The sequence below is a fragment of the Oryctolagus cuniculus genome, chromosome 1, assembly GCF_964237555.1.
Source record: "Oryctolagus cuniculus chromosome 1, mOryCun1.1, whole genome shotgun sequence".
NCBI classification, from domain to species: domain Eukaryota; kingdom Metazoa; phylum Chordata; class Mammalia; order Lagomorpha; family Leporidae; genus Oryctolagus; species Oryctolagus cuniculus.
The window spans coordinates 18,515,578-18,540,575 of record NC_091432.1 but is presented as its reverse complement, the minus strand read 5'-3'; the positions used below and the strand labels follow the sequence as shown (position 1 = coordinate 18,540,575).

General features: G+C 45.9%; 1 protein-coding gene and 1 non-coding gene across 29 annotated transcripts in view; one reads left to right on the top strand and one right to left on the bottom strand.

Annotated features, from left to right (window-relative positions):
* Nucleotides 1-496: 496 nt before the first annotated feature.
* The window catches only part of CELF1 (CUGBP Elav-like family member 1), a 104,216-nt gene continuing 79,714 nt past the window's right edge, over nucleotides 497-24,998 (bottom strand). For 6 of the 28 annotated variants that reach the window (XM_017346474.3, XM_017346459.3, XM_017346483.3 and 3 more), the window contains 13 exons: nucleotides 24,714-24,901; nucleotides 22,725-22,807; nucleotides 19,498-19,546; nucleotides 17,567-17,701; nucleotides 16,989-17,068; nucleotides 16,512-16,673; nucleotides 14,025-14,100; nucleotides 12,521-12,649; nucleotides 11,747-11,860; nucleotides 10,529-10,714; nucleotides 7,146-7,289; nucleotides 6,698-6,864; nucleotides 497-3,458 (listed from right to left, as the gene is read on the bottom strand). In XM_017346474.3, the coding sequence (XP_017201963.1) occupies nucleotides 6,737-6,864; nucleotides 7,146-7,289; nucleotides 10,529-10,714; nucleotides 11,747-11,860; nucleotides 12,521-12,649; nucleotides 14,025-14,100; nucleotides 16,512-16,673; nucleotides 16,989-17,068; nucleotides 17,567-17,701; nucleotides 19,498-19,546; nucleotides 22,725-22,807; nucleotides 24,714-24,891 (1,464 nt within the window). In that variant the 5' untranslated portion in view covers nucleotides 24,892-24,901 and the 3' untranslated portion in view covers nucleotides 497-3,458; nucleotides 6,698-6,736. Of the gene's footprint in view, nucleotides 6,865-7,145; nucleotides 7,290-10,528; nucleotides 10,715-11,746; nucleotides 11,861-12,520; nucleotides 12,650-14,024; nucleotides 14,101-16,511; nucleotides 16,674-16,988; nucleotides 17,069-17,566; nucleotides 17,702-19,497; nucleotides 19,547-22,724; nucleotides 22,808-24,713; nucleotides 24,902-24,998 lie in introns of all 28 variants that reach the window. The other 22 variants (XM_070070498.1, XM_070070502.1, XM_070070464.1 and 19 more) reach the window with 8 other exon arrangements.
* Nucleotides 18,013-18,119, top strand: LOC127484959 (U6 spliceosomal RNA). The gene has a single exon (XR_007912156.2). It is a non-coding gene; the product is annotated as a U6 spliceosomal RNA (small nuclear RNA).

Genomic DNA, 24,998 nt, shown 5'->3' with positions numbered 1-24,998 from the left:
GCAGTGCCCTGGGCCATGCACACCCACATCGAGGGGCACCGAGGAAAAGGCTGAGGCCCAGCAGGGAGCTGAGGGTGTCCACGAGGGGACGCAGCAGTGGCGGCGCAGAACAGACCTGCAGTTACAGCCTCAGATCGCAGGGGCTGACTGAACCTGGCCTTCTCAGAGGCCCCAGGCTCAGGCGCTCGACTGGACAGCGACTGAGAATTGTTCAGCAGTAAACCAATGGAATCTCAGCGTGGCTCTGTGCAAGTCCTTGGTGTGGCAGCCTTGACTGAGAACGCCACACAACTTCTACTAAGATGTTCTCCTATAAGCAGGTGTCTTGCAGAGGAATACAGAGGATGGGGAAGGCAATTTTCTGGGGGAGAAACTGTTTTCGGTGGGAACTTTTAGAGGGTTCAGCTGAGCACCCTCAGGGCCCCACTCCCTCAGGGAACACCACTGCGCCCATTGCCCAGGTCCCACAATCAAGACCTCTGAAGACAGCATCAGCTCTTCTCAAACAGTTTAATAGCAAATAAACAAAGGAAGGTACCACACTTGGCAGATACAAAATGACTTTTTGTCTGTGTGTCTGTGCAATTAAAACAGATTTAGGTTCCCCATTGGAACAAAAGGAAAAACACACAAAAAAGGAAGGAGAGTCCTTTTAAACACATACTCCCTTGCTCCAAACTTGTAACAATTTTTTTTTCTTTTTAAATCCACTACACAAACTCTGTGATTAGGTAAGAAAAGCGACAGGGGCTCTTCTCGCCTTTTTTTTTTAAACCATTAAAGTAAAATCCATAATTTTCTACAGAGTACAACACAAGTTCACACAAAAAAGACATTTTCTTTTGCAAATCAAAACAGGAAAGAAAGGAAAAGCTCAAACAAGGTAAAGGAAAAGCATTTCTACGGCTGAATCACGACTTTGAGTTGATTGAATCCCGGTGTTGCTGCGAACAGACTGTGCGTTTGGTCATAGTGGCAATTTTTTTTCTCTTCACATTGTGAAATCACTTTACATTGTTTTCTAGTAGAAAAGGCAAAAAACTGTACAAAACCCCTAGTGTTAAATACAACGTTTGTACCAATAAAAAACTCACACAGGTTTGTCTCCAAAATGTAAAGTTTCTTTTTTTTTTCTTTTTAAATTATTCACAAAAAGCAGCTGGAAATCAGAAAGGCAGCTGCCGCTCCAGGGTCTCAAATCCATTAAAACCACCACAGAACAATTAAAACAATCAGAGAGAGAAAAGGAAAAGGAAACAACGTCCAACGTTTGGCATTTGGTTTTATCCACAGGTTCTCCCAGAGCTCCTCTTGGAACTGAAAGCAAAATACATTGGCAAACACGGCTTCTCAATACACAGAAGGGGAGCCTCGGCGCTCCTGCCCACAGAGGCGGCTCTGTGCAGTCAGACTGTGGGGCGCACAGCAGTCTCTCAGGCTGGGGGGCTGGCCTCTTTTCATCCAATCACCCCTCCAGGAAACTCAGCAGCCTACCATGCACTGGGCCTCTGCGGGGCTGCCCTCCTCCCAGGGAGCGCGGCCTCCAGCAGAAGACTGAGCAACCTGGGGGCCTCAGAGCAGACATCCTGATGGGATCCCTTTCTCCACCAACCCCAGCGTGGAGGATGCTAAACAGTGCTTCTACCTCCCCCCCACCCCCACCCCGGCTCCACCTCTCCACCTCTCCACCCCTCCACTCTTCCAGGGACAATCCTTCCCTCCAGCTCTCCCAACGACCAGCAGCTTGGAGCTGGGTGGGATCTAGCATACGCTCCTCCCCTGCAGATCCACTCCCCACCCCCCACCAGATCCATCCTGGGACCTCTCATCTCCTCTGGTCTCTCCCTTTCCATTCACATTCTCACTCAAGTCTTCCAGACCCTGAGGCTGGATGGTGCCACAAGAGAAGAGGGTAAGTTCCCCTCAGGGAACCAAAGAACTGGCTTGCCTGGCACCCAGGGACAGTAGCTATTTGGCTCTTCACCCAATTTAAAAAAGAAATCCTTGCCCTTACCCCCACCCCACTAGCTAAGCAAGAGCTGACCAGTGGTGAAGAGCCAGTGTGGGGTGTTGGTGCCCAGGGCTGTAAACAGTGTGAAGACTGTAGTATTGTGCTTGTCACCTAGGAAAAGCGCCGGCAGGTGTATTGCCGCTTAGTGCACGGATGGCCTCCTACAAGTGGTTACCGCACCCCTTCCTCCGGGTGCTCACTACCCCAAATGCGCTAAGCCTCATGCCCACCCGCAGCCACCTTCTGGGTTCTATCGGTGCATCTTGTGCCTCTCTGGGGGCCCCTCCCCACCTCTCAGAGCAGAGCAGCCAGCCTCGTGGACACCCTGCTGAGAGCTGGAGGCCAGGTGAGGAGGTGACAGTCTAAGTGCACAGGCAGACGCTCTACGGGCAATAGAGGAGGAAGTTGCCACTTCAAAATAAAACAGTACAATCTTGAAAAAAATCATCAACCCCACAACAATTTAAAACAGCTTCTTTGAAACCCTTTTAAATCGGTCAGTTTTTGCACAAACTATAGAAAACAGAGGTGAAGGTGATATATACGGAGGTGTGAAGAAACAGCAGGAAACATGCAAAACTTGTTTTTTCTGGGCATAATCTTAGTAGGAAAGGAAAAAATTCAAAACAAAAACACAAAAACAATACAAAAACAAAAAAAAAATCAAAGCATCACATTTTGCTGCGGAGACTGAAGGGAGAAGCATGGAGGCGAGCCCAGCAGGGCCGAGGGGGGGCAGGAGGGGTCCACAGCTCCCACAGGGTCACTCCAGGGAAGAACCACCAAAGAAAAAGAAAAAGAAAAGGCTGGCTGGGGCCCAAACTGCAGATGTGGCCAAAAAGGGGAGGGGTCAGGTGTTTTCTGCAGTTGAGAGCTCAGAAAACCAAAATAAGAACACGTGCAGTCTCCTCAAGCCCCACAAACGACATCAGCAAAATGTGCTCAGGAGCCTCGAAGGTTTCAGTGACATCTTTTATTTCATTGTTTACTTCAAAGTTGTCTTTAAAACTAAGCACACAGAGAAACAAAGCCTAGAAACGGACTGGCTGTGTGTTCACAGAAATACAAACACCACACGGTATGTGCTAGTAGGGCTGCTCTGAAGACAATTACAAAGAATTGGAATCACAAAATCAAGTGGTTATCTTATGAAGTTCTAGAAAAATAGATTTTTTTATATTCAAATGCAAGTTTAAATATTTCCCCTTCAGCAGTCGTTCTAGCAAAACCAATTTGGCAGCACAAAAGGGAAAAAAAAAAGGAAAGAAAAAAGAAAAAACAAAGAAAGAAACAAACATAATAAAAATACACATCAGCATCAAAGGTCAACACAAGGTCAAAGGTGAGAGTTCAAGCATCAGAGAAGCTGAAGAGACAGGGATTTGGACGATGTACTTGACGCCACATCGACATGCTTTAGGCACAACGATGAACAAACGGCAGGAATCTAGAAAAAAAAACAAACCAGAAAGAGGGAGACCCACTGAGTTACACAGAGCAATACATCCAAACAGAGAGAGAGAGAGCAGGACACTCACTGTGTGTACAGCCCTGAAATGAGGAGCGGGGCGGGGCGGGGCGGGGCAATGACAGGGAACTTCTGCACATGCTAACAATGGACACAGGGAAGAGTCAAAAAGGACATGGAGGACACCAAGAAAACATCCACTTGCCAGAGACAGAAGGGAACCTAAGGCTTGGATTTCCTGGGAAGCACCCGACACTCAGGAGAAGAGGGTCTCTGGGAGGGGGCAGGGGGAACAGCAGAAGACGCTGGCCAGGGTAGGGAGCATTCTTTTAGGGAGAGGGCCCGGATTCCTGCTTAATCCCATGGGGATGGCCCTTTGTTCCCAGAAATCCAAGCTCTTAGCTTCCACACAGGCCCTGGCCACTCATGTGGAACCCAGGAGACAGTGGTCTGGCTGCATTCAAGGCAAATCAATTTCATGATGTAACCCAAGTAAGAAACAAAACTACAGCAGAAAACACATGTAAGTGAAACCTCCACATACAGAACAGGATTGCTTAGGACTCGACTGCGAGTCTCCACTCTCGAGCTGAGTCCTTTCACACTGTGAGACTTCTAGGGGAGCAGCTTCTTCACAAAACCATCTTTGGCCTGGAGAGAGAACTGTGCTCAAGGGCAGCGCTGCTGCTGTGCTAGCTCACTGGGAGGGAGGAGAGAACAGAGGGGAGGTATGGTCTCACCAGCTGGCTGCTGGGGCAGCCCAGGACCCCTGCTGGGGCAAGTGCTCCTTTTAGAAGAGAGAAGCCCTGAGCAGGGACGAAGTCGCAGGGCCTCGGCCTCGTATCTAGGGCAGGCAGATTGCACCTATGTCTCTCAGGTCATTGGGAGAGGGTTCTCATAAGGTCCCAGAGCCCAGGACAAACAATGGCAAATTGGGGAAGGAGTGGAGGGAGGGAGAGAGGTGGGGTGGAGAGGAGTTCTGATCACGGAGGAAGACAGAACAGAAGGTCAGGGAGCACAGCACCGGCAGCACCCTGTGGAGCACAGTTCTCTCCTCTGCCAATTCACAGCATTAATGCCTTCCCCTTGGGCAGGTGAGCTGGGCTGCAAACGGGCCACAGAAAGTCAGTAGTTTCAATCATACACAGCACCCTGTGTGTACAACAATCACATTCTGGATTCTACAAAATCCTGGCCTTTTCCAGAGATATAATTTAGGTAATAAATATTCTCCACCCCGGAGCTGTATAAAACTTCTATAAAAATAGAAACGACATTCTTGGTTCCAGCCGGTTGGGATTCAGAACAGCGCCTCCCCAACCTAGCATTTTTTTCTTTTTTTGTTTTTTTGTTCTTTTTTTTTTTTTTTTTTTTGCATTTATTTAAAAAAATCCCATCATGACCCTGGAAGCCTTTAGAACAGTTTTATCCTTTGAAACACAGGACACATTTCTCCCAGTGCGCAGAATTCAAGTTTACGTGGTTCAGCTTAAGAAGTGTATGCTTCATGTTTCTTAAGAGGACACGGACCCAAGTTATCACTATGAGAAGGGACAAGCTGTCCCCCCTTCAATGGGATAATCCAACACCACCAACTACCTGTACAACACAAGACGGTCACTCCCTGTCTGTTGCCCACAGGAACAGCAAGAGGAGGAGAGCGCCCCCATCTGACTTACTAGCAAACCAACCCCTTTATTCTAATCCCTGCTGCTGGGGTCAGGACTGACACTCGTGAGGTCTGAGATTGCAGGGACCCAGGAACTCAGTCCCTGACTGCTGATAATCCTATCCTCAGAGGGCACCTCTGGCTGGGTGCACACCGCTAACTGGCATGTCCTTCCTGGCTCTCTACCCCCTACTGCATTTCTTGGAGCAGAGACAGAGCCCAGAGGCTGGGTGGGGGTCACTGGCAAGAGCTGGAGTGAGACCTGTGGGAGGCAGCAAGGAGCTAACTGTAAGCACGAGGACAAAAGAGAACATAGTAATACTGAGGTAAATGAACACTAAATCCATGTTGAGGATGTAAACGTTCTGTTGTCTCCTCTGTCCCCGAGAGCAGAATATGGGGCTGGAGTGGTTAGCAGAGGGCTTGTGAGACCTCTGTGGCAATACCATACCTGGAGCACCTCAACCAAGGAGGCAAGGGTGGGCCTCTGATTTCTCTTAAACACTAAGTTCTGGCCACTGGCAAATGCAGCGTCCTGGCTTGCAGCCACCTACGGATTCAGGTGCCCCAAGCAGCAGACTCTTGTTCTTCCAACTAAATGGCTTTAGGTCTCTCAGCCCAAGACAGGTTCCCCCTTCAGCTAGATGTAAGTGCTGTCCCTTGCTGTGGTGCCCTGCCAGGAGGGATGCCAGCCAACGTCTGCCAGAGAGGCCTTCTTTAAAAGAACCTATTGGGCATGGGCCATGGTCACATTTGGTGTTGCAATAAACTAAAAATGATCTCTTTGGCTGCTTCTCCCAAACAGCCACCAGCCAGGCAGGGCCAATCCAATGCTGGCTAGGGAAGCTGATAATGGCTTATGTCTCCCTGCTTTTTGAATATGTCAGTCTAATTTAACAGCTGCTTTATTTCCAGGGAACTGCTAACCCCTTTTCAGGGAAGAGGGGCAGAAATTCAGGCCAACAATCTGAAAGATCAGTGGCAAAAATTTGTATGTCCACAGAAGGCAGCTAGCTAGAGGCATTTCTGCCTCCAGCTGCCAGGTGTTAGGGGTCACACCATTCCCACTGTCTTCCAAAGCCAACCCACCTCTGCGGTCCCTCAGCTCTTGGATGTCAGTTCTCATCCCATCCACCCTTGCGCTCAGGGAAATTTGGGTGGTCAGTTTTTTGTTCCACTCAGTCCTCTCTCATGGGGTGGTTTGGGGCAAATTCTAATTATCTTTTAAGAACATTTCCCCATTCCCCCTCCCCCAGGGTGGTTTGGTGTTGGTCCTTCTCAACACACACTGGTTACAAACACAGCAAACTTTAAATAAAGAAAAAAAAAAAAAAAAAAAAACTCAGGATATGGCACCTAAACTCCAAAGTAAAACACTGGAAACCAAAGCACAAACTTGTCCTCTGTACGAAGCGAAACTCCCACAGAAGGCAGTAGCCGAGTCTTCAGGGCAAGCTGTGCCTGCGAGAGTGGCGGGGATCAGGGTCCGGGGCTGTCAACACACAGCCTCAGGGCTTCGAATCAATAAGGGTGCTCCTCCCCCACTTACCAGAAGACCCTCTCACTTCAGTCTCAGAGGGGAGCACGCTCAGTAGGGCTTGCTGTCATTCTTCGAACGTTTGAGCTGCACTTTAAGTCGCTTCATGCCAATCTGAAAGCCGTTCATGGACTGGATGGCAGCTTGAGCAGAAACAGGATTGTCGTAACTTACAAAACCTGTGTGTACAAGCAGCAGCCGAGGTGAGGGCATATGGTGGCAAGAAGGTGTCTGGTCTCCACTACTCAAGGGACAACTTATGTGCTTAGTTTCAAATTCCAATTTTCTCAGCAGGGCCGAGAACTCTGGAAATTGTTATCTCAGAGTCTTAATTTGACATCTACATAGCCCCTAAAGAGTCTATTTTCATTCCAGTCCTTTCTGCACTCAGCCCCTTCTCTTTCTCTCTCAGTGGTCAAATATTTAATCCCACCCTGCCACAGAAGAGAAGCCAACATACCAAAACACTTGCTCAGGTTTGTCTGCTTGTCTATAAAAACCTTGGCAGACACGACGTTCCCAAAGGGCATAAACATCTGCAGCAGATCCTGGTCTCCAAACTCCTGCGGCAGGTGGTAGATGAACAGGTTGGCTCCCTCTGGACCTTCAAAAGACCCAGTGGTTGGGAAAGTATCAGTATGAAGCTCACTTACGACCCTGCACCAACGGTCTTTCACTATCGCTGTTAAAATTCTCCAGATACAAGGCAGACACTCAAGCACCATCGCTGAAACCGACTGCTTCCCTCAGGTTTGGCCATGCTTCACCTCATTAAGAGATGACACAATTCTGCCCTGCAGGAGGTGATAAAGCGGACGGACTTGTGTGTGTAGCAGTAAAACAGACACTAGAGGTCATAAAGAAGCACGGAAAAGGACGCAGCAAGAGCTTAGAAACAAAACAGGTTCCAAAACTGTGCCCAGAAACCACAAGGCCAGCAAGCGAATGGGTCGGTGTCATAGGTGAAGCGAGCGCAAGGCATTTCTGGGGACAGGAAAGTCCTGGGTCTGTGGTGCTCAGTACAGATCTGTGTGCTTGTTAAAGCTCAGAGCTGCACATCAAAATGTGTGACTCTAACCACATGCAGATGGTACCTCAGTAAAAAGAAATACTTTAATTTTTAAAAAACTATTTTTACTTGAGGGAGAGGGGGAGGGAGAGGGGGAGGGTAAGGGGGAGGGGGAGGGGGAGAGGTCTCCCATGTGGGTGGCAGGGCCCAAGTATTTTAGCCATCACCTGCTGCCTAGTAGGGTGCATTAGCAGGAAGCTGGAACTGGGAGCTGAGGAGCCAGGACCAAACTAGGCTATTCCAATATGGAATGTGGGCATTCCAAGTGGCAACTTATCCACCGCATCAAACACACACCCCAAAAATTAACTTTTAAAAATGTGCTTATGATTAACATTAAGTTCAAAAACAGAATACTCCTCCATCCAACCACCTAACGCTGAAGAATTTTCTTTGGCTTTTTAAAAAGATTTATTATTTATTTGAAAGGCAGAGCGACAGAGACAGATCTTCTATCCATCAGCTTATTCTCCAGTGGCCACAACAACCAGGTCTAAGCCAGGCCAAAGCCAGGAGCCAGGAGCCAGGAGCCAGGAACTCCAGCTTGGTCTCTCACAAGTACTTGGGCCAAGTACTTGGGCCAGCCATCTTTCGTTGCCTTCTCAGACGCGTTAGCAGGGAGCTGGATCCAAAGTGCAATAGCTAGTTGAACCAACACTCTGACATGGGATTTCAGTGCTACAACCGGTAGCTTAACCAGCTGTACCACAACACTACTCAATAATTCTTTCTTCTTCTTCTTCTTTTTTTTTTTTTTTAAAGATTTTATTTATTTATTTAAGAGGTAGAGTTACAGACAGTGAAAGGGAGAGACAGAGAGAAAGGTCTTCCATCCACTGGTTCACTTCACAAATGGCCACAATGGCCAGAGCTAGGCCAATCTGAAGTCAGGAGCCAGAAGCTTCATCCAGGTCTCCAAAATGGGTTCAGGGGCTCAAGCACTTGGGCCATCTTCTACTGCTTTCCCAGGCCATAGCAGAGAGCTGGATCAGAAGAGGAGCAGCCAGGACTCAAACTGGCACCATATGGGATTCCGGTATTGCAGGTGGAGGACTAACCTGCTGCGCCACAGTGCCAGCCCCTCAATAATTTTCTAATCAAGGAGTTTTATTACAATTGCAGCCCAGCCATTCTCCAGCCACCCTGTCCTCCTAGTGGCGCACTGCTGCCTCAGGGCTTGCACATTCGCTGTGATTCTGCCCCATTCTCTTCTTTCTCTAAATACATGCAAAGTTGCCTTCCTCACTTGTCTCAGGACTCTGCTTAAATTTAACATCAGACCTTCTCTGAGCAGTCTGCATAAAATGCAGCTGCCTCAGCACTCCCTTTGCTGCTTTTCGGTTCTCAGAGCACTGTCTGAGACACCTCATGCTTTTGTTTGTTTATTGTCTCTGTGTGTTGTCTGCATTAATTACTTGCTCATGAGAGAGGTGTCCCCACTACCGACACCCAAGACCTAAAAGTACCTGATTCAGCGCCAGGACAAGGAGAAGGGATAAGACCAAGACTCCCTGCCACCTCAACAAGAGAGGATATTAGTCTCTTTCCCACTTGAGTGCTTAACCCTTGCCAGATACAGCTTATAAAAATCCCGCCAAACATGGCACAAGGGTAGCAGCAACTTTTGGTCATGTGAACCATCTTCAGTTCTCTATCTAGAAAGGCTTTTCTGGGGCCAATGCTGTGGCACACAGCAGGTTAAAGCTCCGGTCTGCAGCACTGGCATCCCATATGGGCGCTGCTTTGAATCCAAGCTGCTCCATTTCTGATCCAGCTCTCCGCTGTGACCTGAGAAAGCAGTAGAAGATGGCCCAAATGCTTGGGCCCCTGTACCTGAATGGGAGACCTGGAGGAAGCTCCTGGCTTTGGATCAGTGTAGCTCCGGCCGTTATGGCCATCTAGGGAGTGCACCAGCCAGTGGGTAGAAGACCACCCCCACCTCCCCGCTCTGCCTCTCTGTATAACTCTGCCTTTCAAATAAATAAATAGATCTTTAAAAAAAAAGTCTTTCCTATATTTAATACCATTTATGTCAAAGGACATCCTTCCTCCTACATAAGTATATAGGTCATAATTTTTTTAACTTAAAAAATTACTTATTTGACAGGCAGAGAGAGAGAGAAGGATATGAGGATCTCATCCACTGGCTCTCTCTCCAATGCCTTAGAGCCAGTAGCTGGGAACGCAGCCAGGTCTCCCACATGAGTGGTAGGAATGCAGCTGCTGAAGCAGTCACTGCTGCCTCCAGTCTCTACAGCAGGAAGGTGGAGTCAGGAGCCGCAGGTGGGCACTGAACCTAGCTGTTCTGAGATGAGATGCAGGCATCCTAACCGCTAGGTCAACGCCTGCCCCCAGAGGCCATTAATTCCTTCTGTCCTCTCATCCCTCAGCTTGTTACCAAGGACAAGCATTGATCAGAAAGTGAGGAAAATGGCAAATGATACAACTAAAAGGGATACCCAGACCGAAGTTCCACTGACATATTAGAATCTGGAGAGGTGACTTCCTACAAAAACAGATTCTTGTTAAATGATAGCAGAAACAATAAGGCCACCACATGCTGCTTCTTCCAGGAAGGCATACTGAGGTTAGGATCTGAGCTGCATCCAGAAATCATTGCAAAACGAGCTCACACTTTGCAGAGTTTCAGTCTACTCCAGACACCATCCAAGGCAAGTGTTGGTCTGACTACTTAAATTGTTCTCTTGGCCTTTATTCTGCCTCTTGGCTCTGTGTAGTCCCTATCCCTGAGCCCAGTCCCCCTTTCCACTCACCTTCCTTCTGGCTTCCAGCAGCACCGATACTCTGCTGCGTCAACAGGTTCTGGTTGTACAGAGTGGGGAGCGCTGCAGCAGCATACTGCTGAATGCCCGAGTAGGCCTGGGTGAGGGCCTCCATGGTGCTCCCGGTGCCGTTGGAAAGGCCACTGCTGCCCAGGCCACCATTTAAAGCAGCCATCCCTTGGTCAGGAAAAGAGAAAAATTAACATACTGGGAAGACACATTGATGCCAGACAGTTACACTCCGGTACGTCTAGACGAGGGGAAACTCCACAGTTCTCCCTTGCCTCTCCCACTTGGCTTCTCCCTGAGGAGGAATGCCACCTAACTGGTCAGGCTTCCGGACATTCACCAGACAGCATTATCATCAGTGGGGATATGAACAAACACCATACCCAGGTATGGCTCACCCCATTACCTTCTCCCAACCTGTGGAAGAAGTGATAGCGCTTACACAGGAGGGGCTCTCTCTTCTCAGCTACTCTGCCAAGCTGGAATGTGCTAAGACAGTCCCAAGGACTAGGGACTTAAAGAGGTACAAGTGAGCCATGAGAAGATATGGATAAGCCTTATTATCAAAACAGCCCCTAACCTTGAGCAGCACATTCTATGTGCTAGGCATTAGATTTGATGTTCTCATTTAACTTACCTGTTTGCTTGCTTGTTTATTCATTTACTTATTTACTTGAAAGGCAGAATTATAGGGATTGGAAGAGACAGAGATCTGTTCATCTGCTCATTCACTCCCCCAATGGCGGCAATGACCAGGGCTGGGCCAGGCCTAAGCCAAGAGCCTGAATTCAATCCAGGTCTTCCATGTGGGTGAAGGGGCCATCTTCCGCTGCTTTCCCAGGTACATTAGCAGGGAGCTGAACTGGAAGTGGATCGGCTTGAACAGGTGGGTATCCATATGGGATGCTGGCATTATAGGCAGTGGTTTAACTGTGCTACAATGCTGGACCCTCATTTAATTCTTAACAACCCTTCTAAATATTCTATTGCTCAAACTTCACAAATAAGAAAACGACTTTAGAAAGGCAGTCGGAAGTTATAGCTAGTAAGGGGAAGAGGTGGGATTTAACTCAGGTCTGACTTGCAATCCCACAATTATTATTCTTAACTTTACTGGGCCACTCCAATCATACCAGGATTGTTTAAGATGTGCTACCTGCAGAAGGAATAGCCTGATGACAGCCAAAAACTGCCCCTTACCTGCCAAAGAGCCAACATTGAGGCCAGCTGTCGCTCCAGCTAATGTCTGCAGGGCTCCAAGTGAGGCAATAGGGTTTACAGAGTTACTGCTGCTGGAGCTAGGTGAAGACCCTGCTATTAGAAATCCAGGAGTTAAACTCACCCACACATGCTATCTGTTTGCAAATTTTATCTGCTTCTACTTGTACTGGAAAGGCAGACACAGAGACACACATTTTCCATCTGCTGGTTTACTCCCCCAAATGCCCTGCAACAGCTGCAGCTGGATGAAGCTGAAGCCAGGAGCTGAAACCCAACCTGGAATTCCCACCTGAGTAGCAGCGACCAGAGTCCTTGAACCATCACCTGCTGTCCCCCAGGATGCACATTATCAGGAAGCTGGATCAGAAGTGGAGTCTGGACTTGAACCAGGGACTCCAATAATGAGAGGCAGACATCCCAAGTGGCATCTTAACCTTTGTGCACAATGACACCCTCCCTGCCATCAACAAGAACCTAAGGACAAGAATGATGCTATCCAATTATCTGCAAAGAGGTTTTCAGTTACTAGACTATCCTTGCAGGACAGAGCCACACATGATGGCTACAGCAAACCAGAAATTACAAGAATTCTCTTAAGTCAGAAGATGACATTTGAAAGTCTGTTGTTTATAATATGACCCATCTGGAAATGGATGTTAACTACTTTCCAGAATAACATTTCCCTCCCTTTGGATTCTGCCTTTAGACAAAGAGGATTTACCTAAGGCACACTGGCCCTTATTACATGCTTACCTGAACTGGTGAGTACGCTGAGGGGACTGCTGGATGTAGTGAGAGCACTGGTACCAGTTGGTGTGTTCTGAGCTGCGCTAGCTGCAGCAGCCAGTGCAGCCAAATTCTGTAACTGCATTGCATTTAACCCTGCAACATCCAAAGCAAGATATCAGCCAGCAGATTAAGGTGCCTCCTATTAACTCCAGCAATGACAGCACATGCTGGAGGAACGGTGGTGGTCCAAGACAAAGAGGCACTGTTCTAGATAAGCCTTCTAAGCAATATTACAAGCCTCTAAGAAAGACTCAGATAGCAATATGAAACTTGAAATTACTTCCTGAGAGACAAGATAGCTAATCCAATAGCTTTATTACCCAAGTGACAGTTAGAAAAGGAGCCCAAGAGAACACCGCCAATACCTGTGGCACAGGATGGGATTATATCCCAGTCCCTCACTCACACTTTACAAGGGGGTCTGCTCTTCGCAATGGAGGGGAACATGTGGAAAATGTAGCAGAGATTCAGAAGGCCCAGGAGCAATTACAGGGACTAATACACATGACACGAGCAACAGACATAAAGAAAACATTGCTACTCGAATTAAACTAGCCATCATCAGAAGAGAGAAAAAACACCACAGGAAGGACCTCCAGGGAGAACTGGACAGTACAGTCAAGGGGTGAAGAAATCTGAATTGCACTTTGGATGTTGCCTAATCATTTACTAGATGATGCAAAAAGCAGATGAGGGGGGAGTGGGAGAGTACAAAGAGAATAAAAATTCCCATCTAACGACTTTGCAAACACACAGCAAACTATAATTTCCTGGGACAAGATGAACCACTATCAAAATTCTTCAAATTACAAAACACAGTTAACTGAAGATTATCCCTTTCTCAAATGTATCTGCCTCACTTAAACCACTGTAAAAAGTATAGGGACCAATACCACTAGAACTGCCTTATTCCTTACCCCCAAGTTTTATAATGGCCCTGTTTCAGGTTTTTCTATGGAACCCCCATTTTGTTATAAATTTCAGTTATTTGTCAATGAAGTCTTCTGTGTACATTAACAGCAACAGAGAAATTTACCTAAGAAATAACATGTGTAAGATACACAGGTAATTGAAGTGGGTTCTAAGAGCTTCAGGGTAAGCCATCTGCACAGAAGCCATCTTTGGCTTTATATCACTGGAAAAGTCACTACTGTGGAAATAAAGGATTTATGCAAATTTCTCCTTACCAAAATGGCTTAAGATAGTCTGCAGGTGCTAAGAGCTCTCTTTCATACTGACTCAACAGTGACTTAAGGGTTGGGTGGGGAGCAGACAACAACCTCAGAACAATGTGGCCACAACTAAATGAATTAACAATAGAACCACCTCATACAGACAAGGCAGATGAGTCCTGGGATATCCATCAGAGATTAGGTTTACATAACGAGCCATGCAAAAACTCTCAGGCTGTTGCTAGCTGGGTCTGTGGCCTGGGTCTGCTGCTCCTCCGAAGCGGTGGAACACTTACCTCCCATCGGGTGGAGGCTGCTCAGGGTGTTGAGGTTCCCAGAGGAGGCAGTCTGCTGAAGGAGCTGCAAATAAAGCTAGACATTACACCAAAAAACAGAACAAGAGTGAGAGTGAGGGCTGGTTCTGCATCTGGGATAACTCTACAGCACAGCAAAGCGAGAGTGCAGAGGCCCCCAGAGAGAAGAAAGTCGAAGACAAGATCCCAAGCGAACACAACAGAAACATGAGGCTTAGGACACCACAGGACAAAACAACAGAGCTAGAGGCCTGGCCCAGAGGTAGCCCGTTCACTGAGTACTGGGACCAGCTCAGAGTCCCTGCACAGCAGAAGGCAGCAGAGCAGACAACACAAGCACGAAAAGAAGCAAGCTACACTCAAGCAGCTGCAAAGTCGCCTGGTGAGCGTCTGTGCAGACTGACTGCTGTTTCCAGTTCTCTCCCCCCAGTTCTCCTTACTGAGTTCTGCAGATCTCACACTGCAGATTGCTTCCATTCCTGTACACAATTTCCACTTCACACGACTATTTTAATGTTCACATCCAACTATCTCATGGTATTTCTTGAAGTTACCTTTTACTCCAAAGTTCTACATCTATCCAGCCCTATGGATCTCTTCCTCTCCAAATTGGCCTTCACTGCTTCAGACTACCAAGTGACTGGTCAGGTCATACCAGGTTCAGTATACATTTTCTTCCAATGGTCACCCCGTAACAAATCAAACAAGAGGGCCTATGTGCAAGCTTACAGAACTTGTTGACCTTACTCTGTGTCTTAGCAAACTACAACCTTTCTCCAACCTAAAAATCATCACTCCATTTAAACCCAATCATCGTTCACAACAGAAAACTGGTATTCTTATACTGAATCCTTTATTCAACCTGTTCCCCATTTCTCACAAGCATCTGATTTGGTCCCGTCTCATCAATAGTTCCTCTAAGCCAGAGTTCACGAATGAGTTTTAGGAGGTCCACAAACCTCCAGAGATAGGAAAAAAAAATCATACACATATATCTAATTTTAAATTACTCCTTTGAAAGGAGTCCACAATCCCACAAAGATTCAGAATTATGGTTCTAGTCCAGTTGAACTCAGTTGGTTCAAGGCCACACAATCCAGAAAGATTTTCATAATTAATGATTACCTATCACTTACACACCATCTGTACCCACATATCTTCATTTTGTCTCCTTAAATACTCTTGGCAATGTGTTCAGTCCCAACTATTGAACTGTGCCTACTGTACTTGGCACCTTCATTTCCTCTTTAAACAAGAACACCTGTTTGGCAGGGGATCATGTCTAACTGAAACACAGACTGTAACTCTCTTAATACCATCATGTGTTTCCTGAGTGTAGTAATGACAACAAAAGGGGAACTCCTCCCAACAAAGAGCCTCTAACACTAAGAAAAGCAAATGCATAGGATCATTTTTGAAGCATTATCATTCTGGTAAAAAACCACATCTGAATTTTCTGAACTTTAATGTTCTAGTACTAAGAAACAATCTAATCTGCTGAATACAACAACCTTCTATATTTTTTTAACTTCATAGAAATGCTAGTTAGGATAAATTGGGATTTCTCCTAAGATTTTAGAAATATGGAAAGCAAGGAATATTAAATTAACCAAAACTCAGCAGTGGGAAACAGAAATCATTACCTTTCCTGTTTCCACACAGAATAATATTTCACAGGATGAGGAATGACTGCTTATACTGATTATTCCTTTATGGATAGCTTTGAACTTCATACAAATTTAGTGGTTTCATCATTTATAACTTCCAAGAAAACTTTTTCTGACTCACGTGTTTTAAATGTCTTGTGGTAGCTACAAATCTTTCAGGGGGTTAAAGCAACAATAATCCTCTATAACATATATTTCAGACCTATTAAATCTAAATATCCAAATACAACTAGACCTTCTTTTGATCAAACTCAATTGAGAGATCAAATTAAAAGAAATCTATATATAAATACAGTGGACTTAAATGTATACCTGTAAAACTCATTTAATAATGTCTATGTGAATCTCTTAAGCTCTCAATCTGCTGAAACAAACATATATCATACTCTTTAGGGAAGAATCAATATGGACGATATCAAGATATCCACAGAAAGACATTTGGTAGTCGAGATTCCTTCAGGAATTTTTGTCCTGAAGCAAAGATACATGATATTTCTAAATTATTTAAATCAGGAAAACAGAATTTGACTTTAACTGTAGCAAAAGCTGAGATGCATGACCAGGAAAAAGAAAGAGTGAGAGAATAAGAGAGTAAGAGAGTGAGAGAGAGAGAGAGAGAGAGAGAGACTCTGACTGTGAGAGACTAATATAACTTAAAAACAACACATTGCCTGAATTTTTACATACAATTTCCATTCAACCAAAGCTGTAAATGCCACTGTGTCTGTTAGCTACAGAGAGCAGAGGAAGAAACAGCTGAGAGCTTGGCACAGTCTGCAGAAAGCAAACCACAAAGACTCACTGCTAAATACTGGGGTCCAAGAGTATTTAGACCAGCCAGGTTTCCCCACACAGATGCTGCACTTATTTGCTGCATCTGTTGCTGGAGCTGCTGGGCCATTCTCTTCTGTTCTTTGTCCTTCTGTGTATCAGCAAATTTTACCACCATGGGGGACGAGCAACCCTGTGAAAACACCAAAGGGTCAAATTCCTCCTTCTGCATGAAGGAAAAATCTTTTGTGATAACATACAGGCTGCACTCTAAATTCATTCACAGTCAAATGATTCTCTTCCTGATGGACAGGAGTAACAGAAAAGACAATTAAAAAGCTCAACTATTTCCAATATGTTAATTTTAAAGAAAACAATGGTTTTAAATTTCATGACAGACTTGATTAACTTTTAGGGCAATTAGATGCAGCACATGCTGATGGACTTTTGATTGCCAAATGTCACACAGGCTAAGGAAGTTCCCTCTTTTCATCTGTCTGCTCCTTACCTCCATGGTCTGTGCTTGGTGCATTGCTTTGATAGCTGTCTGTGCCATGGCTCTTGTTGTAAAAGTCACAAATGCACAACCTGGTGAGAGAAGAGTCAGTAACTCATTCATTCATTTGCTTTTTATTTATCTGACATACATTTACTGAGTACCTACTACACTGCAACTATCATGCAGAAGTTTTGTGAGCTGGTGCTCACGAAAAGAAAAGATATACAGAGAAAGATATGTTACAACAGTGTGATTAATGAAAACCAGAGAACCACAGACAGGGAGAAAGGAGGAATTCTATCTATTCTAAAATGAGAGAAAGTGTTTCCATTTTGACATCAAGAAATTTTTAAGCATAACAGAGAAAACTCTGATACGTGGCACTGAAGTGTACAATGCAGACCTCTTAGTGGGCTGGGAGAATACAAAAGGGATCACCTAGTAGCAGGGGACTGCTGGGATTTACATGGCAGGCCCAATGTCTTCATGTTAACAGGGTCAAGGTATCTAGGGATCACTGGTTTCTACTGGTCCAACTAAAGTGTGACTCCAAATTTAAGACAAGTGTCTTTAAGCTGAAGTACCACCTCGGCTCAGGCCATCAGGTCCCCGCAATATCCGGCATTCTTCAATCTGTCCAAATGAAGAGAACATGACTCGGATGTCATTTTCAGTGCACTTCTTGGAAATCATACCAATGAACAGCTTCCTGTCTTCCACTGCTAAGAGAGTAAAACACGGAAGACTTGAACATCATTACTACACAAGGCAGTACACAGACTGGCAGCCAGACTGCCTGGGTTTGAAGCCTGGCTCTGTGTCTCACACCGCATTTCACGGATTCCAGGATTCATTTTTTCCCATAATTTTACATGCTCTCTTGTAACAACCAGTGTCCTATGTAAGCAACTGGAAGCGTTCAGATGAAAGACGGTAGCAGTGTGAGCTTGTAAAAGTGCCTGTTTCCTCATCTGATTAATAGGGATAATGAGGTTTAACTCAGAGGGTACTGGTGGGTATTAAATTCAAGGGGGTGCTCACTTCGGCAGCACATATACTAAAATTGGAACGATACAGAGAAGATTAGCATGGCCCCTGCGCAAGGATGACATGCAAATTCGTGAAGCGTTCCATATTTTTCAGTTCACAACTGATCATAATGAAAGGACTAAGAGTCAAAGGGAGCACATAAACAAGTCTAGTACCTGCTAACACTAACCGATAGAATAAATAAAGGGGAGAGTGATCAAACATGGGAAGTGAGATACTCAGCAGACTCATAGAATGGCAGATGTCCTAAATAGCACTCTGGCCTCAGAATCAGCCCTAAAGGCATTCAGATCTGGCTGAAAAGCCCATGAGAGTATTTCAGGCATGGAAAGCCAAGACACTCTGGCAAAAGATCTCTGTGAGTGAGATCCCAGTGGAAAGAACAGGTCATCAAAGAAGGAGGTACCTTTCTCTGAAGGGAGGAGAGAACCTCCACTTTGACTATGACCTTGTCTAAACAAGATAAGAGTCGGAGAACTCAGAGGGCTTCCATAGCCTTGGAAACTCATGACTGGTGCATAGGGAGATTACTGATGCCATAGACAGGAGTGTCAATTGGTAAAGTCAACAACAGGAGTCACTGTGCACTTACTCCTCATGTAGGATCTCTGTCCTTAATGTGCTGTGCATTGAGATTTAATGCTATAACGAGTACTCAAACAATATATTTCACTTTGTGTTTCTGTGGGGGTGCAAACTGTTGAAATCTTTACTTAATGCATACTAAACTGATCTTCTGTAAAAAAAAAAAAATAAATTATCAATTCCCAACTTGACTCTCACTGGGATTAAACATGACAATAGGTCTGATCTGATTTCATCATCATTTAAAAAAAATCATCTATTATTTTTCACTTTATGTTTCTGTGTGGGAGCAAACTGTTGAAATCCTTACTTAATGTATACTAAGCTGATCTTCTGTATATTAAGATAATCGAAAATGAATCTTGATGTGAATGGAAGGGGAGAGGGAGTGGGAAAGGGGAGGGTTGTGGGTGGGAGGGACGGTATGGGGGGGGAAGCCATTGTAATCCATAAGTCGTACTTTGGAAATTTATATTCATTAAATAAAAGTTAAAAAAAAAAATTCAAGGGGCTCAGCATCTGGCCTGTTTTCTCTCAATAGCAATCACTGCTGAAAAAGAGAGATAAAAGGACACATTTTTCGATGGGTGACACTACCTATTTTCTTGAAGACTAATTCTCCTTCCTAACTTGTTCATTTCCTCCCTCATGCCCATCCATAGGAAATTATATCAATCAAGGATGTTTCAGTTCATTCTAAAATGTTCATATCATCTTTCCCTGTCAACGATTTTCCTCACTTGTTTATCATACATATTTTACCGAAAAAAATAAAAAGACAACTTAAAGAACAGATTCCCTGGAGCACAAATCAAGCCAGATATTCTAAGAACATACACACTAAAAGAAACCTTGTAAGGGAAGAGTTTATTTACTTGCTTACCATTGTTCTTCTCGCTGTCAGCAGGTTTCATCTGTATAGGATGATGCATCTGAAAAGGAAAATCCGTAAGTATTATTACCATACACGTTGATGGTATTTAGAACATGAATGAGGATTCAACAAGAAATTCTGGGGTTAGAGTTCTGCTGAAATGAGTTGGCAATCCCTTTCACAGTGCTGGTTCGAGGCTTGGCTGTTATGTTTCTAATCCACCTCCCTGCTACTGTGCCAAAGAAAGCAATGGAATATGGCCTAAGTGCTTAGGCCTTTAGCTACCCATGTGAGAGACCCAAACTGAAATCTCAGTTCCTGACTCTGGCCTGACCCAACCTGTTGCAGCCACTTGGGGAGTAACCAGCAGAGAGATCTCTATGTCATCCCCTACTCCCAAGTTTATCTCTCCCCTTTTCCATTGTTCTTTCAAATAAATCTTAAAAAAAAAAAAAAAAGGCCGGCGCCGTGGCTCAATAGGCTAATCCTCCGCCTAGCGGTGCCGGCACACCGGGTTCTAGTCCCGGTCGGGGCGCCGGATTCTGTCCCGGTTGCCCCTCTTCCAGGCCAGCTCTCTGCTGTGGCCAGGGAGTGCAGTGGAGGATGGCCCAGGTGCTTGGGCCCTGCACCCCATGGGAGACCAGGAGAAGCACCTGGCTCCTGGCTCCTGCCATCGGATCAGCGCGGTGCGCCGGCCGCAGCGCGCCGGCCGCGGCGGCCATTGGAGGGTGAACCAACGGCAAGGGAAGACCTTTCTCTCTGTCTCTCTCTCTCTCACTGTCCACTCTGCCTGTCAAAAAAAAAAAAAAAAAAAAAAAAAAAAAAAGAGAGAGAGAGAGAGAGACAGAAAAGAAACTGCAGAACTAGAGCCTTCAGGGTTCTCGCTGAAATCATGTCTTTCTCATGCATCATCTTTTCTCATAAAAGATAATGGAAGCCGGAGCTGCGGCTCAATAGGCTAATCCCCCACCTAGCGGCGCCGGCACACCGGGTTCTAGTCCCGGTTGGGACACCGGATTCTGTCCCGGTTGCCCCTCTTCCAGGCCAGCTCTCTGCTGTGGCCCAGGAGTGCAGTGGAGGATGGCCCAAGTGTTTGGGCCCTACACTCCATGGGAGACCAGGAGAAGCACCTGGCTCCTGCCTTCGGATCAGCACAGTGTGGCGGCCATTGGAAGGTGAACCAACGGCAAAAGGAAGACCTTTCTCTCTGTCTCTCTCTCTCATTATCCACTCTACCTGTCAAAAAAATAAATAAATAAAAAAAAAAAATTAAAAATGGAGGGACCAGTACGGTGGTGTAGCTTGTAAAGACTCCGCCTACAGACCTACAGTGCTGGCCTCTCATATGGGCACGGGTTCAAGACCCAGCTGCTCCACTTCCGATACAGCTCTCTGCTATGGCCTGGGAAAGAAGATGGCCCAAGTGCTTGAGCCCCTGAACCCACATGGGAGACCCAGAAGAAGCTCCTGGCTCCTGTCTCTTGATTGGTGCAGCTTTGACCTTTGTGGCCAATTGGGGAGAGAGCCAAACAATGGAAAACCTCGTACTCTCTCTCTCTCTGCTTCCCCTTCTCTCTGTATAACTATTTGAAATAAATAAAAGAAGTGAAATGTGAGAGGACCCAAAACACTTCTTTAAAAAAAGATAGTGAAAGGGTCAGCACTGTGGTGTAGTAGGTTAAGCCTTTGCCTACAGCACCCAGCATCCCACATGGGCACCAGTTGGAGTCCCAGCTGCTCCACTACTGATCCAGCTCACTGCTGATGGCTTTGGAAAGCAGTGGAGGATGGCTCAGGAGCTTGGGTCCCTGTACCTGTGTGGGGGACCCAAAAGAAGCTCCTGGATTCAGACCAGCCCAGCTCTGGCTGTTGCAATCATTTGGGGAGTGAACCAGCTGATGGAAGACCTGTCTCCGCCCTGTCCCCCATAATTCTGCCTCTCAGATAAATACATAAATCTTTGGGGAAAAAAAAAGATACTGGAATGTGAATTCAGAAGTCAAAATATCTTAGAATCTTGGCTGAAAGAGAACTATTTACAGCCCATCTTCTTCGAACTCCATTTATGCCTCCTTTACACCAATTCCTGGATATATGGTTATTGGTGTGTCCTTATTATGTGTGTAAGTATAGTTGTGTCCCTCAGTATCCATGGGGAAATAGTTCCCTGACCCTACACAAACATCAACATCTGTGGATGCTCAAGCCCCTTACATAAAATAGCACAGTATTTGCATATAACCTACATACAGCTTCTAATCATCTCCAGATTACTGATAATAGCTAATAAAATGGAAATAGCAGGGGTCAGCACTGTGACACATCAGGTTAAAGCCCCGGTCTGCAGTGCCAGCATCCCATATGGGCACTGGTTCAAATCCCAGCTGCTCCACTTGCAATCCAGCTGTGGCCTGGGAAAGCAGAAGATGGCCCAACTGCTTAGGCCCCTGTACCCGCGTGAGAGACCTGGAGGAAGCTCCTGACTTCGGATCAGCGCAGCTCCGGCCGCTGCAGCCATCTGGGCAGTATACCGGCCAGTGGGTGGAAGACCACCCCTACCTGTAAACTCCGCCTTTCAAATAAATAAATAAATCTTAAAAAAAATAAAATGGAAATAGCTGTTAAACTGTTGTTTAGGGGAGTAATGACAAGGAAAAAATATTTCCCATCCATGGTTGCTTGAATCTGCAGCTGTGGAACCCACAGCAAACAGAGAACTGACTGCATATCCCATCTATCAAAACTACCACCAGGGGTGGGCACTGTGACACAGCAGGTCAAGACACTGCGGGAATACCCACATTCCATATCAGGGTGCCAGTTCAAGTCCTGCCTACTCTGCTTCCAATCCAACTTCCTCCGCCTTGCGACGCTGGCACACGGGGTTCTAGTCCCAGTCGGGGCGCCGGATTCTGTCCCGGTTGCCCCTCTTCCAGGCCAGCTCTCTGCTGTGGCCTGGGAGTGCCGTGGAGGATGGCCCAAGTGCTTGGGCCCTGCACCCCATGGGAGACCAGGATAAGTACCTGGCTCCTGCCATCGAATCAGCGCGGTGCGCTGGCCGCAGCACGCCGGCCGCGGCAGCCATTGGAGGGTGAACCAACGGCAAAGGAAGACCTTTCTCTCTGTCTCTCTCTCTCTCTCTCTCTCTCACTGTCCATTCTGCCTGTCAAAAATAAATAAATAAAAAAAAATCAAGCAGCTACCATAATCCCGTTTCTAAGTAGGCGCTTTCTTACCCCTGGGAGGACCTTCATGTTGTGAAGAGCATTCTGCGCTTCCAATGCAGCTTTACGGGTGTAAAACGTAACAAAACAGCACCCTGCAACAAGGTAGAGTTCACAAAATCAAACCCATCCTTTGAAAACAAACAATTCCTAGAGCATTTTGTTACACTGACATATTGGCATTTAAAAGAGTTACACTGGCATATTGGCATTTAAAAGAAAAGGTTGCTTTATTAAAACTGGCTGAAAGAAAAGAAGGGGGGGGAGGGAGGAGAGGGAAGTACGGAGAGATGGAGAGAGGGGAAAGAGGAAAAGGAGATGGGAGGGAGGAAAAGAGAACTTAGCAGGAAACAGGATTCTTTTTATTTTTTATTTTTAATTTTTTTTTTTTTTTTTGACAGGCAGAGTGGACAGTGAGAGAGAGAGACAGAGAGAAAGGTCTTCCTTTGCCGTTGGTTCACCCTCCAATGGCCGCCGCGGCCAGCGCGCTGCGGCCGGCGCACCGCGCTGATCCGATGGCAGGAGCCAGGAGCCAGGTGCTTTTCCTGGTCTCCCATGGGGTGCAGGGCCCAAGCACCTGGGCCATCCTCCACTGCACTCCCGGGCCACAGCAGAGGGCTGGCCTGGAAGAGGGGCAACCGGGACAGAATCCGGTGCCCCGACCGGGACTAGAACCCGGTGTGCCGGCGCCGCTAGGCGGAGGATTAGCCTAGTGAGCCGCGGCGCCGGCCCAAGAACTTAGCAGGAAACAGGATTCTTTTTAAAACATTTTCTTTGCTGTGTCCGCCTCCTCCTGCTTATATTTACGGCTCTGGGAAAGATGGCTTCCTTTATAAAGGTCATGTGTCACTCTATTCTACTTACAGCACCAGGTAGTTTACTGGGCAAGGTGACACTGTCACAAAGACGACAAAGGGCTTGCAGCCTGTCGTCTACCAGGAACTCTTTCTGCCCTTGCTGTCTCAGAACAAACCACTACCTACACGGTAGCCAGCTTCCAACAGATGCCTCAAACATAACTGTCATGTACTGAATTATAAAATGACTTAACAGCAAGAACCTCTTAACATCTTTTCTGAATTCTTGGTTCTCATCAAATATAATTAAGCTTCTAACTGCACATGATGCTGCCTGAAGTACATATACTTTGTGCTTTGTGATAGTGGGGGCGGGGGGGGAGTATGCCTTGGAAATCTCGGGCTTCAACGTTCTGACACTCTTATTACTGTGACACAAGAGATGCCTTCCAAATCACGCTGCAGTTAGGATTTTTAAATTATTTAATATTACACTGCCAGTCATTTCAGAAAACTATATATTTTATATTTTTGGTTAACTATATCATAAAGAGAAAATATTTCTGCTTCTAGATATTCTGCTATTAAGCCGGTTTCAAACATGTGAATCATGCTTATTCACATCTGTACTTAGGACAGCGTTCAGAAAATGACTCTGAAATCGGTCGCTTGTCTGGTGGGGGCAAGGGCAAAGCTATGCCTGTTGACCATGGGTCCTCCAAGCATTCACTCTGCTGTTGTTTCTGGAAGCAGCTCGGCTTTTCTTCTTTTGTTTATTTTTAGGCTACAGAAAACAAGTCATCTAAACAAGTCCTTCTTGTCTGATAGACCAATCCTGAAGGACCTCTATATGACATTAATAGGAAATCTATGGTATGTGGATGGTCCTCTTTCAGCTTACTCTCGTCAACCCACCGCGAAGATCAAGTGAGATATTCACATCGGTCTATGTCTTGAATTTAGAGCTCTAAAAAAGAACTGCTCAAGATGTGATTTACAAATTATCATCATGTCACCTTAACTTTTTATTTTTAAGCCATTAAATGTGTCTGAATCGGAAGAAAGAGTCACTCTAAGAGGATTCACTTTTTCCCTGTATGACTTCAGGAGTATCCTGGCAGTAAAAAGAAGAGAATGAATGCATGTAGTAGAAATTAACAGAAAAATCTAATTCTTTGTTCTGTCAAAAATCCAGAGTCCTCACCTTTGCTCTGAGGAGGGTTTTGGCTCCTATCCCTTAAGACATTGATTTCATAGACAGCACCATACTGTTCAAAGAGTTCCCTCAAGTCCTTCTCAGACCAGGTCCTGGGAACCTGGCCCACAAACATCTTGATAGCATCAAGATCCGGTTGGTCTGGGTGGTCCAGGGTGCCGTTCATTTTCTTTGAGCTGCATGAGATAAAATGAAGTATATTACATATTCATGTTACTTTCCAGAAAGTTTTTTAAGATCTCAACTACTTTCTGAAAGAGGAAAAAAAAAATT